General features: G+C 33.2%; 2 protein-coding genes across 16 annotated transcripts in view; one reads left to right on the forward strand and one right to left on the reverse strand.

Annotated features, from left to right (window-relative positions):
- The window catches only part of LOC141447461 (transformer-2 protein homolog beta-like), a 43,226-nt gene extending 42,983 nt beyond the window's left edge, over positions 1-243 (reverse strand). For all 9 annotated transcript variants that reach the window (XM_074115028.1, XM_074115027.1, XM_074115026.1 and 6 more), the window contains exon 1: positions 102-243. The gene's annotated coding sequence lies outside the window, so the exon portion shown is untranslated. The remainder of the gene's footprint in view (positions 1-101) is intronic.
- An 85-nt stretch (positions 244-328) lies between these two features.
- Cdk12 (Cyclin-dependent kinase 12) overlaps positions 329-15,435 on the forward strand; it is a 35,444-nt gene continuing 20,337 nt past the window's right edge. For 4 of the 7 annotated variants that reach the window (XR_012454338.1, XM_074114990.1, XM_074114986.1 and 1 more), the window contains exons 1-12: positions 329-467; positions 1,485-2,673; positions 2,775-2,876; positions 5,647-5,823; positions 6,488-6,499; positions 7,901-8,087; positions 8,173-8,409; positions 8,712-9,327; positions 11,020-11,138; positions 11,821-12,004; positions 13,286-13,449; positions 14,608-14,622. Coding sequence is in view for 6 of the 7 variants with exons in the window: in XM_074114990.1 (XP_073971091.1) it covers positions 1,490-2,673; positions 2,775-2,876; positions 5,647-5,823; positions 6,488-6,499; positions 7,901-8,087; positions 8,173-8,409; positions 8,712-9,327; positions 11,020-11,138; positions 11,821-12,004; positions 13,286-13,449; positions 14,608-14,622 (2,997 nt within the window). In the remaining variant the exon portion in view is untranslated. The remainder of the gene's footprint in view (positions 468-1,484; positions 2,674-2,774; positions 2,877-5,646; positions 5,824-6,487; positions 6,500-7,900; positions 8,088-8,172; positions 8,410-8,711; positions 9,328-11,019; positions 11,139-11,820; positions 12,005-13,285; positions 13,450-14,607; positions 14,623-15,435) is intronic. The other 3 variants (XM_074114989.1, XM_074114988.1, XM_074114992.1) reach the window with 3 other exon arrangements.

Here is a 15,435-nt window from a genome sequence, read left to right on the forward strand (position 1 = left end):
TTTATCCGATTATTTATTGATTACTAGATGGAATAATTCATTGAATTCTAAATTATTATTTTTATTCTTATTAAAGTTAATTATACAAAATTTGAACTTACTTTAAAGTCTTGACCGGATACGTGACACTAGCGACGTCATTTGAAAGGTTAGTAGCACCTTAGGCGAGGTACTCCTTCGCCATTGCCATTGTGCTTGTAATCGTCAGAATGGGCGAATATCTATTACTGCTTGTTACTTTCAATGCCATAAAATAAAACTCAATTAAAAACTTGCTCTATCAAAATATAAATAAATGAATGCTTCTTTAAACCTATAATAATGAATATAAATAATAGTTAAGTGGGAATTAATAATAGTTAAAATTAACATTGAGCTTTTAACTCCATTGTACTACCTATGAAGTGTGGTGCGGTTATTGCATGAACAATTTTTTACACTTCCTCACAGAGACTTCGTATGCATTGGTGAGTGTTTAATTTTGAATATTATTCAGTTTCATGTACGCTAAGCCCCCATAATGTCCTAAGCGTTTATTTTTGTTAACGTGAGTTTTCTTAAAAACTGCCCATCACTAGTATAGATTTCCAAGATGGCTGCACGGTTCACTTGTGATTTTATATTACCGGATCAAAACATTTATTTTTGAAAAAGTTATTTATTTATTTCGTTTACTTTTCACATTTTTATTTCTTGTTATTTGCGGTTTTTAATTTATTCATGTTACAATTTTTTTTATTTTTTACAATAGTTTTACAATTTTTACAATTGGCCTAAATTAATTGTCATCCACAATTATTTTATATTCTTGATAACTATTGTTTTAATTATTGAAATAAATGCGGCAGTATAAATGATTATATATGTACGGTTGACTTTTTTCTTTATTCATGTTGTTTTAAAGGTTAAAGTTAGTTTTGATATTAATTTCTTTCTTAGATCGTACATGAACAAAATCCTTTTTTCTGTTTGACCAATTTTTAATTTCATACTTAGTGATTCCTTAATAGTAAAACTGCTTTTTTTAGTTTTCTTTGTGTTCTTAAAAGATTTTCATGTTAAACACTATGCTAGAACCAATATTGATAACGTGTTTTTTTTGGGAGGGGTGTACAAAAAAATATTGTATGTCTAAGCAACAAAGACTAATGGATATGTTTTCTCAGTCACATATCTGTTTGTGATGTCATTCTCCTCAATAGTTTTTCTGAAAATACTTTTATGTGATATTGATGTGCATAATTTTCTGTCAAAGCATAGTCGCACGATTTATGCATTTCGTTGATTATACATAAATATTCACAACAATGTATGATAGTCAATTCTTGTGCATTCATTTAATTTCGCATGAAGTGAAAATTATCAATCCCTGTATCAAGTTATGACGGTGATGGCCGACACATACTGTGTCTTAAATAAATTTGTAAAAGTGAGCAAGGTTTTTAGATTGAAATATTATCAATCTATTATAAATTGTTTTTTAGGCGCAATGCCCAGTTATGATGGAAGTGAATCAACAGTTGTTCGAAAAAAAAAGAAGAAACACGATTCTTCGATGGAAAAAGGTGAAAGGAAAAAGAGTTCCAAAGATGTGGATAGAAAGGTGAAGAAAAAGCGGAAAAATCGTTCAAACGACAATGAGCGTAGCAAAGTCTCGTTGAAGCCTTTAGTGGAATATTCTGACGTCAGTTCAGAAGAATTGTCTAGCCCAGAGGCTGGTGAAATACAAAGCGAAGATAGTCCTACCGGCGGTGCTTTAGATTTTCATCCTGCATTAATACATGGTCGTTATCCTTACCAAAGGGTTTCTACTGAGTCAAGAGAGTCATTCAGATCTTCAAGATCACCTTCCATGGACCCAAGAAAGTGTTGGGAACCCACAGAACAAGCTTCTCCAGCTCCACCCTATCCTCGGTCTAAAACTAAGGAGAAGAAATCAAAAAAATCTAGCAAAAGGCATAGTCCAAATCACAAAAGAAAGAAGAGGAAGAAATCGAAAAGTCGTGAAAGAGATAAGTCACCTTCGGAAAAGTCACGCCATTCTACTGGTGATACGAATAAAAGGCCAGAATTAATTTATAAATTATTAGACGAAGAAAAGAAATACTCCCGTCGTAGTTTATCAAACGAACGGTTTCTAGATGGAGACATAAGGGTAAAGTGTAGGAGTAGAAACGGATCTCCTGGAATGGGTTTATCTCCATCTAGTGAAACTGAATTAAAATCAAGTCGTCGTAGGAATGTACCTTCACCACATACTCCGCCAGTACCAATCTCAACATTGGATAGGAGAAAGATGAAAATGGTTTCTCCGCCAACGCCACATACACCGCCAGAAGAGGGAGAGCATCGAGATACTCCATCGCCAAATTTGTCCAGAAGAAAAATGAATCGTTCACGAGATGTACATTATTCCTCTAGTCCTGAAACCGGTAGAAAGTCCGGTAGAAAAAGTGAAGTGCATGGGAGTCCAGATGTCAAGCAGAAAGATTCAAAGATAAGGGACAGAGACGTAAAAAGAAGAAGTACACCGTCATCTCAAACCAGGCATCAGTCGGAAGAACTAACCGATAGACATTCCAAAACAAGGAGGCGAAGTCCATGGGCACTTCGGTCACCTTCGCCAAGGATTAGAAGGAGATCTCCGTCCATAGAAAGAGAAGAAAGGGCAAGGTCAGTATGATTATTCATATTTTTACTAGTCTTAAAAATTAATTTTCAAAAAAAGTTAATAATTTTTGTTTAACTTTTCATTAATCTATTTTTTGGATCAGACATTCCAAATCACGGAGGAGAAGTCCATCTTCTGTACTTCTGTCGCCTACACCGAGGATGCGGAGGAGGTCTCCTTCAATAGAAAAAGATGAAAGGGCAAGGTGCGTATGGATCTGCTCGTGGCTACTAAATTTATATTTATGATTTTTTGTTTTTCTAATATGACTGGATTCATTGATTGAGAACAAAAGATTCGAATGTCATATTTGATATGTACCGCACAGAATTACATTCGAAATTGAAACTGTTGTGCTATCCCTTTATTTTTATTCAATAATTAATTCTCGACTTGGTAACGGATTCACATTCAATTTTTTTAAGAGCTCTTACATAAAATATTTTCCAAATGAACCTATGGGTAATACCTATACTGCCTTCATTATCCTCTACAAAAATAATAATAATAATAATAATGAAATAGAAAACGAAGGTCTTTTATTACTCGGCTTAAATTTTCATGCTGTCGCCATTTCAGGTGTACCCACGGCGTTCATTATTAATAATACTTAATGAAAGATAACTGATTGATGATCAACAGAATACTATTAGTGCTTTTGCAGTAAATTCTATCTTCTTTTTCGCGTTAGATACGAACTCTGGGATGGCCTCACAAGCCGCCATTGAACTTATTACTTTGTTCTTCATTTCTTGATCGTGAGGATAATAATAAGCTTGATATTTATCCGTTTTTTTTTGTTTCTGCGGACTCCTGGCGAGAAAGTGCCTCGCTATTCTTCTCCGCTTTTTCTTGTTTCGTGTTTTTTTTTTTTTTAGGGAAACGAGTTATTCAAAGAAGTAATCGAAAAATCAAATAACTGATTAAATCTGATATTGAATATCATAGTTGAATAATTTTGAAATCAAAATAAAGTATTGGAACATTATCTTTTTACAATCTATTTAATAGTGTTCGAAAATAGTTCATACTTACTAAAATTTCTAATTTTTCGTTTCAGTAGTATGTTTTCTAAAGCGTGTTCTAATTATCCTGACAATTCTAGCAGTAATAAAAGTAGAAAAGTAGTAAAAGTTGGTGTTCAATCACAGAAGACTGTAGATTTAATGTTTTTCTTTTTCACTTTACCATATTTCAATTTTTTAATTGATTTTTAATTATCTTTAAATAAAAATCTATGCATAATTTTAGATAGGCTTAAACATAAAATATATAAATTACAGAGATAGAGTCAATCATATACTTCTAGTCCATTATCACATCTAGTTCTTATTCTAGTTAATGAAGGAATTTTGAAAAATGGAAATAAGATTTGGAACTTTATGAGCAGAAACTGCACATATTTGATGAACCAGACTCTGATGATAAAGGGAAATTAGAAACAAGAAATCTTAGGTTTTATCCAACAATTCGGACAAACACTAGAAATAACAACAATCTGACGATACAGTCGATAATTTTAAGTTCTTCTTCTTAATCATTCCTCGTTTACCTTTCAGTGTCGAGGTGAATTTTAAGACCTTTTATTATTTTCTTTTTTTTTAGTCTCAAACCTCTACTATTTATTTCTGCTGTTACATCTTCTTTCTTTACTGCATGCGAACTCTTCTGTTTCCTTCCTCCTGCCAAATTATCATTCATTATTTACTTTTTGTCTGCTCACGTTTCCAGCAAACTATCCTCCAGAAATCTATTTTCGAGATATTCATTTAATGGACATAATTTAGCAATATCCAGTTCCATATTCTGGACAAAAGTATGTGCTACTAAGCTAAAGTTCTCGAAATATATTAATACTAACTGTAAATCTTTAGCTGGATCTTATACTGCATTATTACCTACAAAGTGGGCTCCCACTTTTAAAATGCCTCTCAGAAGTCTTATTTTCAGGTGTTTAGTTCTACGGTTACTGCACAGTTGTTTCAAGGTGTTGTAGCAATCAGAACGCAGTCTTCGCTGTAGTCTTTATCTCTTTCAGTTCTCCAAACGAAATTTGTTGACAAGTAGTATAACTTGGTACCAAGATGGTATTTCTGAATTATCATCTTCTCGAGTAAAATTTTCCATCATTGTGAAACGCTTATATCAGTCTTAAGGTGTGAGAGACCAAAAAGCTTATTTCAACATTTTGCTGCAGTTTTTCTAAGTTTAAAACAAAACTTTATAATGCTGCTCTCTTGGTACTGTAAACGTGAAACGAAAAATTTTGGGAAACACTAGAAATATGAATCTGACCAATCAATCACTTAGTGTCGCCTGTCGTTCTCTTCTTGAGAGCCATTAAGTTCCTGTATTTGGCGACTCAAACTCTTTTCAAAGTATCCTTCATTAATTCTTCAAGGCATCTTCATCCATACATATATTTTAAAGTAAATTTTCTACGGGTTGGTTTTAATGAGATGGTTAAAAAGCGTGTATTTGTGAGCAGGAGGTCCCCAGTTCGAATCTTGCGTGTTGCTAGCTACTTTTTGTTTAAAAAAAAAATTGTAATAGTATGTGATGGCGTCCCTGGCCACGACACCTAATTAGAAATAAAATAGGCTTTTATTTTACTTATTATGAGTTAGTTTTCTAGTCCCATTTTCCCTAATGCTCTTCAAAGTACTTTTACAATAATTATTTCGTCTCATTGATTTTAACAATTGGAGCCTGCATGGTTTTTCAATTTCTAACCGGCTTAGGAGTTTCATCTATCATTGGTGGCAGCTTCAACAGTTTGTTGTAGAGAATTTGACTTCTATTATTTTTTTTTTTTTCTAGTCGATTGTTTTGTTACTGACAGTAATAATCAGCACTACAGCCTTGGCCTCCACAGCCCGCTTCCGCCAGACACCTCCATTTGTTGCAGAACCTTCCAGTTTCTTACGTGGAGCAGTTTCTGTTTTATTATTAGTTAATTTTATTATTATGTTTAGGTGGACCAGAGAAAGGACTCCTCCGTTAAGGCATAGGCATGATTCACCTCATTCAAGAAAACGAAGGAAAGATCGGGATAGGGACGACAGCAAGGAACGTAGAAGAGAAAGGAGAGATAGTTATAAGCACAAAAAAAGACGTCATCACAGTCGTACAAAATCAAGAAGTCCGGTCAGGTAAGTTTACATACTGTTTTGTGTCGGTCGGTTTTCATTTTTTACACATATATCGTAGTAGAGATGGGTAAAGAACGTTATGGTATCCAAATTTCCCTTTCATTGTTAGTAAAATAAAATAAACTCCTGCGATGGTAAGCTCCTGAATGTGATTTTTTGAAAGTTCAGAATTAATATTCCACTATTCCAAACAATACTTTCGTACAATTTTGACGATCTTTAATGAATTGAATATAAATGGTTTCTGTTATTTGCTTAGGAGTACGCGTGGCTAATTTTTAAATAAAAATGATTCGACCAAATCGACCCAGATCAATTTATTTTTGCATCCCATTTAGTTACGGGAAGTATGATATATCCGCCAAATTAAGGCGAACTGCTACTAAATATCTTTCGAGTGAATGAATCGCAACGAAAATACAATATGCACAATTGCAATAAGTAGATACATGGCTGAATATCTTCATCTTCATTCTCCAGTTATCTGGGCATTCAGATTGTCTAATCACTCATTTAAGTATCTTAATTTGGAGATACAATTTTGTTGACAGAAATTATTCAGCTTCTTATTCCTTAATTTTTATTTCAAATTTTTATGCACATTTATTGTTCCTCTTTAATGATTAATTATTAAAACAATCTTTTCTTTTTGTTATCGCAACAGAGTGACTATAAGGTAAGGTTGATTGATTATATACATATTTATTCAAGAATAAATAATATTTAGGTTGCCGGAATGTTTTGTTTTTTTTTCACTATTTAGTAGAAGAATAGGGGCTAAACTTCTATCTAAACTTTTAGACAAAAGTATCGCATCATGTATGTTTATAACCTTAAAGTCATTCCAAACTTAAATGTAAATACAGAACTGCCTAAGAAGTTCTATATCTGGTCGACCACGATCTACAAGCCCGTTTATTAAGGCACATTTAATTTCTTTTTAAACTGGATTTCCTCTGTTAACGTGGTAAACTTGAAATTCTCCGAGATGTTCATATCTCTAGAACAGTTGCAAGAAGATTGATCGCATCCATTAATATATCCCAAACATCTCTTAAAAATTAAATTAGTTCGAAAAATAAAGATTGAACACAGTTATCACAGCTAGAGAAAATGCAAAAAGAATTAAATTTAAATTTGATTATACATGTTTTTGGATAAACTTTTTCATGGTTTTATTTTAACTTTCTCTTACTAGTTACGGAAAGAATGGCGTTCATGACTATTTTTTTTTAATGTTTATATTTTCGCAGGCAATATTCGTTATGAGTAAAAAAAATATATATATATTTTTAAAAAATGATCAGTGAGTGTTAAAAAAATATCCCTAAAACTAACACGCAGAGAGTTAAAACTTGTCAAGTTTCGATTTATGTAGTTTCACCAGGGGTCCGCTATAGGTTTTCTCGAAACGGGTTCAACAATTTTTTTTCAAAAAACTGTATGTATTGCACTTACGTTGATCTTCCATTTATTTATTTATTTTTTAAACAATTTTCCAGAAAAATTCTATTCATGAATTTTATTATATGTGATGGGCTTTGGCAAGGTTTTGCCGTTTCAGTAATAATTTGCGGTCTTGTGTTTTGTACATTATCAAAGAGGGTTAAATGTGTCGCAAAAGTTAAAAGAGTTTTAAGAAAACCAAAAATAAATCTCGTTACGAATTGGATGTTTTCATATTTCTGAAAACTTTTCGAGAAGGCTCTTTACGATTTTCACTTGGTACGTATTATAGTCCCATAGATCTAAAAAATTTATTTTAATTTCTAAAAAAAAATTGTTTCAAGGCATTTTAGAGAATTAAACATGTTTTGAAGTTCGGAGTTCAGAAAATGTGTAAGTAAGAACGTTGAGAATTGTAGTAAGAGGCAATTGTTCAAGTGGCCATACCAGATTTTTTATTTGTACTCCTACTAATGGTGACTTCCAATTAGATTATTACAATAATTATTTATTAATAATGACATTAATAATAAAAAGATATAATTTCTAGTAATGCGATACTTTTGAGCAAAAGTTTATATTTTTGTCTACGATAGAAATTTATTTAATTATATTTGTGTCCTCTTTTTAGGGTCCGTAGATCGGATTCGCGATCAGTTTCTCGTGGTCATGAAGCACGGCCTTGGAGGAGATCATCTCGATCTCCAGCTCCTGTCGTACGACATGTAAGCCGGTCAAGGTCGCCTTCTTACAGGAGACCTCCTAAAAGAGTTCCTTCGTCTAGATCCCCATCTCGCAGCCCAACATGTTTGAAAAAGGCAATTATAAGAAATGCACATTTAAGTGACCTGTAATTTATAAAATTTTATACTAATAAACCCTCTTTGTTAAATCTTATAACAGGTTCGTGAGATATCAGCTAAGGCAAAAATGAGTGAAACATCTTTATTCGCTGAACTTGTTAAAGATAGAAATATGCGGGAATTAGCTATGAAAAGATTGGCACAATTAAATGAAAAAAAGGAGGAAAGCTCGAGAACGCCTCCCCCTGTACATATGAGCGAAGAAGGTACTCCTCCATCACCTAGGGTGCCTCATCCAGGAGATAGTGAAGGAGGACCACTCACTCCAATAGACATGGTTAGTGGAATAGAAAATGAAAAAAAATTGTAATTTTATTTGATGAAATATTATTTTTCTTATTAATGTATCAAAGCACGTTGAAATTAAACAACAATAATATATATTTGTGTCTATCGCTGAAATTATTCCAAAAATGGATAGAATTTAATTGTTGATTTACGATTTACTGAAATCAAGTGACAAAAGAATGTTTTGGAAGATAGATACAGATTTAAATTGTATATGTAATATTTGCTTTTTCATTTGTTCATTTTTACTGATGTTTTGAATGTATATATTTTTAAATTAATTTTTGACAGGTGGAAGAGTCTCAGGACGAAATACCTTTAGTGGACATGCCAGATTCTGTGCCACCTTTACCTCCAGATCCATGTGAGATGGTACCGCTAGTTGCTAAAACACCGCCACCGCTTTTACCTCCACCGCCGTTTCCACCAGATGGTCTTCCACTTGATGCTAGAGACCTGTTGCCTCCGCCGCCAAGTCCACCAGAAATGAGGGCCACCATTATCTCACCAATTCTGCAAGCAAATTATGAATATAATATTCCACCACCACCTCTTGATCATTCTTCACCTAAAATGAATTTATCCGACCCGTCCATCCATCAGCAAAGTAATATGAGTGATCACTCAACGGTTGGTCATCATTCAGTTGCAGCGGTTGATGTTTCCACAACAGATGCTTCTCATCTTGGCGGTGGACAGTTTCCAGTTGGACATCATCATTTACCAACTAAATCTCTAACGAAATTGCCAATGCCACCTGGTATTGATCATAATGATCTGGAAAGTATTGACTCACCGCCAACTAGATCTCCTTCTCCACAACCTGGCGAACAGTTTACGAGTGGAAAAATGCAGACAATGCATTCTCAACCTAAGAAAGGAATTCGAGACTTGCCATTACCTCCAGGTAAACAGTTTAAATAAATTTATGTTTCAATTTTAGTGCTTCCTTTAAACCATAATAAAACCCAAAAACGTCTCTTCATCGAACTGATACATCAACGTTTGATGATACACGAAAATCCAGCATTGCCCATCCAACCATGTTTCATATTATCTTAGAAACTGAGTACAGTAAGACCCCGCTTAACGCGTAGGATACGTTCCATCAAAGTACAGCGTAATGCGAAACAGCGCTAAACGAGGCTATGGGGTTAGGGGAAGATGGATGGAAATTTGGTTATGTATATAATTTAATAATTATGTTTTTTTTAATAAAAATAAAACCAAACATTTATTTATTACAAAAATGAAAACAAAATATAAACGAATATACTTACATTTTACTTTCTACTGACTCTCTTCATCAGAGAGGAGATCGCGAGGCCACTGTCTTTTAAGACGTCTGGAAGGGTTGTCTGGAAATGTTCTTGAAGAAAGATGTTGTACCAGTGGATTGTGATGTGTTTGAATGTTAAGGTGGAAATTTCTGTATCGTGTTTTTGCAACTTGTGTGACGAAAGGAATGTTCAATTCTGTGTGAATGGTTTGATTGGTGACGTAGAAAGGAGCGTTTACTATAGAGCGAAGAATTTTAGATTGCAAGGACTGGATCCTTTGCAGATTTGAGCGTTTGGTTGAACCCCACAGTTCGATGCCGTAAGCCCAGACTGGCTTTAGTATACTTACATATATTAGTCTTTTGTTGTCCAGAGTGAGTTTTGATCTGTTGTCGAGTAGTCTTTTCAGTTGTCGGAAGCGTCTGTTAAGTTCTGTTCTCTTAAGTCGAGTATGAGGGTTCCATGTGAGTCTTCTGTCAAGGTAAAGCCCAAGGTAGCGGACTACGTTGACTGCTGGTAAAGGAATAAGATTATAGAAGACAGGAGGAAGAGTGATGCGTCGAAGACGAATATACTTATAAAAACAAATAAAATTCTAAGTCAGTGAGATCATTCAGTCTATTCTGTGTTTCCAATTTTCTGCCTTTTTGTCAAGAAGGCATCTAATGTAGTTTGGGTTTTCCTTTTGCGTACTGTTAGAAGTTGTTGATAAGTGGATAAAACATCTATAACAGCCCGTCTTGCTTTTGAACTCCTGTCAAAATTTGGATCATTTTCAGCAAATTGGTCCATAATTTCAGTTATAGTGGTCAAACTCCTTTTTACAAACGCCATCGAAAGTTCTTTTTGCTCTTCTTCGAAATCACTACTCTCAATATTTTTGTTTTCTTCTTGCTCAGTTAATTCCTTGAGCTCATCATTAGAAAGACTAGCTGCTGTTTCTTGAACTATTTCTTCGTCGTCTTCCACATTTACCTCATCTAAACGTTTTGTTTCGCTAATTCCACTATTTCTTCCACAATTTCTGGGAATCGCCGGGTTGAAATAAAAGAGCGCTAAACGAAACAGCGTTAAGCGGGGTCTTACTGTATGTCTAGAGCAGCACCCAACCAAACATTAATTATGAGATATCTTTCTTCATTTGGATTTAAGAAACTTTCCTTATTAGAATTCGTAATCGTAGCACCCAACCAAACATTAATTATGAGATATCCTTCCTCATTTGGATTTAAGAAACTTTCCTTATTAGAATTCGTAATCGTAGCAGCAAGAGAAAGTCGTGCAAGGGTTTCTAACATTGATTCTTTTCATTGTTGAAGGTGTATCTGGTTCCGAGGATTTTACCATAGATGACGAGACAAGCAATACGCCACCTCAATCAAACATCGGTAATAAAAAAATTGCAGGCAGTTCTGCACAACAACAATTTTATAATAAGGTAAAATTCAATTTTTATGAATAAACAATAAATTAAGACAATCAAAAAATAAAAATTCCCAGTATTTACCCAAAAAAGTTTTGTCGTTCTACACCATTGAGTATTTATTTTAAAAGTAAAGTAATTTTCGTTTATAATAATGTTATGAAAAAAAAAAAATCCCTATTTCAGTGTAGATTCTTCCCCAGTGAGTGGTTACAATATGCTTTGTTGAGAGAGTCGATGTAAATCAAATCTACTGCGACCTAAACAAAAAATTGTTGTGCTACCACAACATCAGTGTTTTTGTTTGCCTATGGGATCGTTAAACCCAAATAGTTTGATACATCAATTAGAATACCCCGTTTTGTAAAAATAAAAAAAATGGTGATCGTATAAAAAACTAAACATTTTTAAAAACTTCAACGAACCACAAATGACTGTTTGTTTGATATGAAACAGTTGAAAGAATTTTCTGTTTTTTTAGTTAAGCAAAACAATAGAATTTTATATGCATGCAGGGAATCTTTGTTATAATGTTGTTAGAAAAGAATAATAACATGTAACCGCTAATAATTTGATCAGTCAAGTCCTTAAAAACAGAAGTTACAGTGTTTTTATTTTAGTAAAAAGTAGCCATAAATTTTTTTGTCCTTACTGTGTGTTTTGTTATGATTAAAATGTGTTAATTTCTTTCTTATAGCTTAGTAATAGAAGGACTGTTGGCCGATTGACTCGACCAAAGATCCTACATCGTGGTCGAGCGAGACCGTTGCAAGCGCCTAGCAGAACATGGGGTGAAAGATGTGTTGACGTGTTCGAAGTGATTGCACATATTGGGGAGGGAACTTACGGACAAGTTTACAAGGCCAAAGATAGACAATCAGGTGAAACTTCATTTAATTTATCATCTAACATAAATTTATTTCTATTTATATCAAAGTAACGTAAAAATAATTTTAAATATACCCTGTACGTTTGGGAGTATATGTTTTACTAAGTAGCATATTACTCTAGAGATAATGCAGGCAAAGCAATACTGAGACCCGTGCTGCAATTTTATTTCAAAATAAATTGCCATGCCCCGTGAGCTCTGTTACAGTACTTGAACTTGCTTGTAACACTCAATCTATTTGTTTTTATTCAAAGCTTTCTAGAAAGGTTGATTTTACAATTTTTAAAAGGAAAATTATAGATATGATCCCTGAACGTTTGGGAGAATATGTTTTACTAAGTAGCATATTACTCTAGAGATAATGCAGGCAAAGCAATACTGATGAGACCCGTGCTGCAATTTTATTTCAAAATAAATTGCCATGCCCCGTGAGCTCTGTGACAGTACTTGAACTTGCTTGTAACACTCAATCTATTTGTTTTTATTTAAAGCTTTCTAGAAAGGTTGATTTTACAATTTTAAAAGGAAAATTATAGATATGATCCCTGTACGTTTGGGAGAATATGTTTTACTAAGTAGCATATTACTCTAGAGATAATGCAGGCAAAGCAATACTGAGACCCGTGCTGCAATTTTATTTCAAAATAAATTGCCATGCCCCGTGAGCTCTGTTACAGTACTTGAACTTGCTTGTAACACTCAATCTATTTGTTTTTATTTAAAGCTTTCTAGAAAGGTTGATTTTACAATTTTAAAAGGAAAATTATAGATATGATCCCTGTACGTTTGGGAGAATATGTTTTACTAAGTAGCATATTACTCTAGAGATAATGCAGGCAAAGCAATACTGAGACCCGTGCTGCAATTTTATTTCAAAATAAATTGCCATGCCCCGTGAGCTCTGTGACAGTACTTGAACTTGCTTGTAACACTCAATCTATTTGTTTTTATTTAAAGCTTTCTAGAAAGGTTGATTTTACAATTTTTAAAAGGTAAATTATAGATATGATCCCTGTACGTTTGGGAGAATATGTTTTACTAAGTAGCATATTACTCTAGAGATAATGCAGGCAAAGCAACACTGAGACCCGTGCTGCAATTTTATTTCAAAATAAATTGCCATGCCCCGTGAGCTCTGTGACAGTCAATATAGGTGTCAATTTATCAATTTTATATTTTAAATTTTATTTGCAGTATCATTGAAATGTTACAATAGTTTATTTTTGTGAATGTCGTAAGTTTATTGTTTATTAATTTTTATTTTGTTTTAAAGGTGAACTGGTTGCATTAAAAAAAGTACGTTTGGAAAATGAAAAAGAAGGTTTTCCAATTACGGCTGTTAGAGAAATTAAGATTTTACGACAATTGAATCATAAGAATATAGTTAATTTGCGAGAGATTGTGACTGATAAGCAAGATGCGCTTGATTTTAAAAAGGTAACGGAGATAAATAATACTTAATCAATTTCTGTACAATAAAATAAAGTCAGGTATAAACAAAACTATGAATAAAAGATCATTGTAATCAACGCATTTTTTTGAAATTAATTTTGTGCTAAAAAATTTACGAGATTTTGATTGCTGCTCAACCAAAGTGATGGGTATTGAAATTTTGATTTTTTATGTTTGAAATGTTCTATACTTACCATACAGCTGATTTAATTGAGGGCCATTATCCATCCATCTATCCTTACCTAAACTTCATATTTTTTCAAAAATTCAAAATATATAGAATAGAAAAGTTCACGGTTATGTAGTGCAAATATTGTGACTCTTCTTTGCACAAGAGCGCAGTTGTAGTGTGCAAAAAGTCAGATTGTATGTGATTAGTGGAAGCAAACCGTGGAGGCTCAAATGAACAGATTACCACCGAACTGGAATCTTTCTTCATGTTTAGTACAAGTGGGAAATGTGGTTTCGTGGCCCAGGTTTGTAGCTGGCAAGGAATGAAAGTTTATTAGGGGATTGAATAAGACGGAGTTGTAGTTGTCTTTATAATTCGGCTTTTGGTGAAAATGAGAATCACTCCTTGTGCCCTACCAGTGTGATTCCTTTTCTGGAATGATATCACTAAAAATTCAAAAGTAATCAGATTCCTCTTAAAAACTCTATCGAATCGATCTAAAGGCGTTCATTTATAATCGCCTTTATACCTCGAGATTGCCGAGATCTATTGATCTAAGTGATGTTCTGCTTCCTACTATATTTAATACTCCTACATATTTATTAACAAAAAAAAGTCTTGATTCTCTTTACGAAAGCTATATTGTTTGTTAGGAAATATCAAACACTTTAGACGACATTTCAATCCAATCTGCTGCAGCTAAATTGAAGGGCTTGAAACCATGATCCAAAATCCATCTTTTCCGATATTGAATCAAAAACTATTCATTTTAATTTTCTAGATTAATAAAGTTTTGTTTTTCCTGACAGTCAACATATAAACTAGATAATAATTTTTAAATTGTAAATTGTAAGCAGATAAAGTTGGATTTTCTTTTTTTTAAAAAGAGTATATTGATGGACAATAGTCGAACTCCCAGTAAATTATATTTTGTACAGTCTAAATAAGTTTTTGTTTTTATTTTTATGCAGCAGACGTATGACCAGGTAAGGAATTCGTACTAAGAGTTGCTATTTTTTAGGTATCCTTGTCAAATAAGTAGTGGTATTGCACGCATATTTTATAGATTTGTTTTTTAATAACATTCTTTTTTAATGAAAAAATATTAATTGACATTTTCATTTAATTTAGGTATAATTTTATAAAACAAAATGGCGTATGGGAGTTCGATGAGGGTTCCTAATCATTATGACTGAAATTTCCAAACAAGAAAGTTATTTTCATTTGTTTAGGCTACTTTGTTCGAGCATAGTTTCAAATTTTTTTTTTTTTTGACAGGGAATTTAGACTTTTGTTTTTTAAAGAATTGGGACGTGTTTTTCTTATGGAGGTGACAGTAGTACTTGGAATATCTATGTCCCAAGATATGAATCCCACCAAACGTAGAATATAACAGGTAGTCCTTTATCCAAATGGACTCGGAACTCACTTCGTGGTGGATCTCCACTGATCTGCTCGCATTTTGATTAGTAACGAAGAAATTTTCCATTACCTAGTGTTTGTAGACCTGAGTATTGGTTGCCTTGGTGGATTGTTTGACTTGGATATCATAAGGGTCGCTAAAAGCTCTGAAGATTAGATTAATTAATTATACTTCTCCCTTTTGGAGTTCTAACGTATGGTTGTTCTGCTTTTTAATCTGGGATACCGACAGCAAGTAAGAGGCTTGAAATAATGGTTAATCTATATTCCTCAATAAAATATTAAAAATAAATAGACATTCAGTAAATATTTTCAATCTCTTACTATTAGTAAGAAGATGGTTCTTGCAAAAAAAAAAATTATTTATTGAGTTTTCT

This window comes from Rhodnius prolixus, unplaced genomic scaffold (genome assembly GCF_049639745.1).
Source record: "Rhodnius prolixus isolate KJV_2025 unplaced genomic scaffold, Rpr scaffold_7, whole genome shotgun sequence".
Taxonomy (NCBI): domain Eukaryota; kingdom Metazoa; phylum Arthropoda; class Insecta; order Hemiptera; family Reduviidae; genus Rhodnius; species Rhodnius prolixus.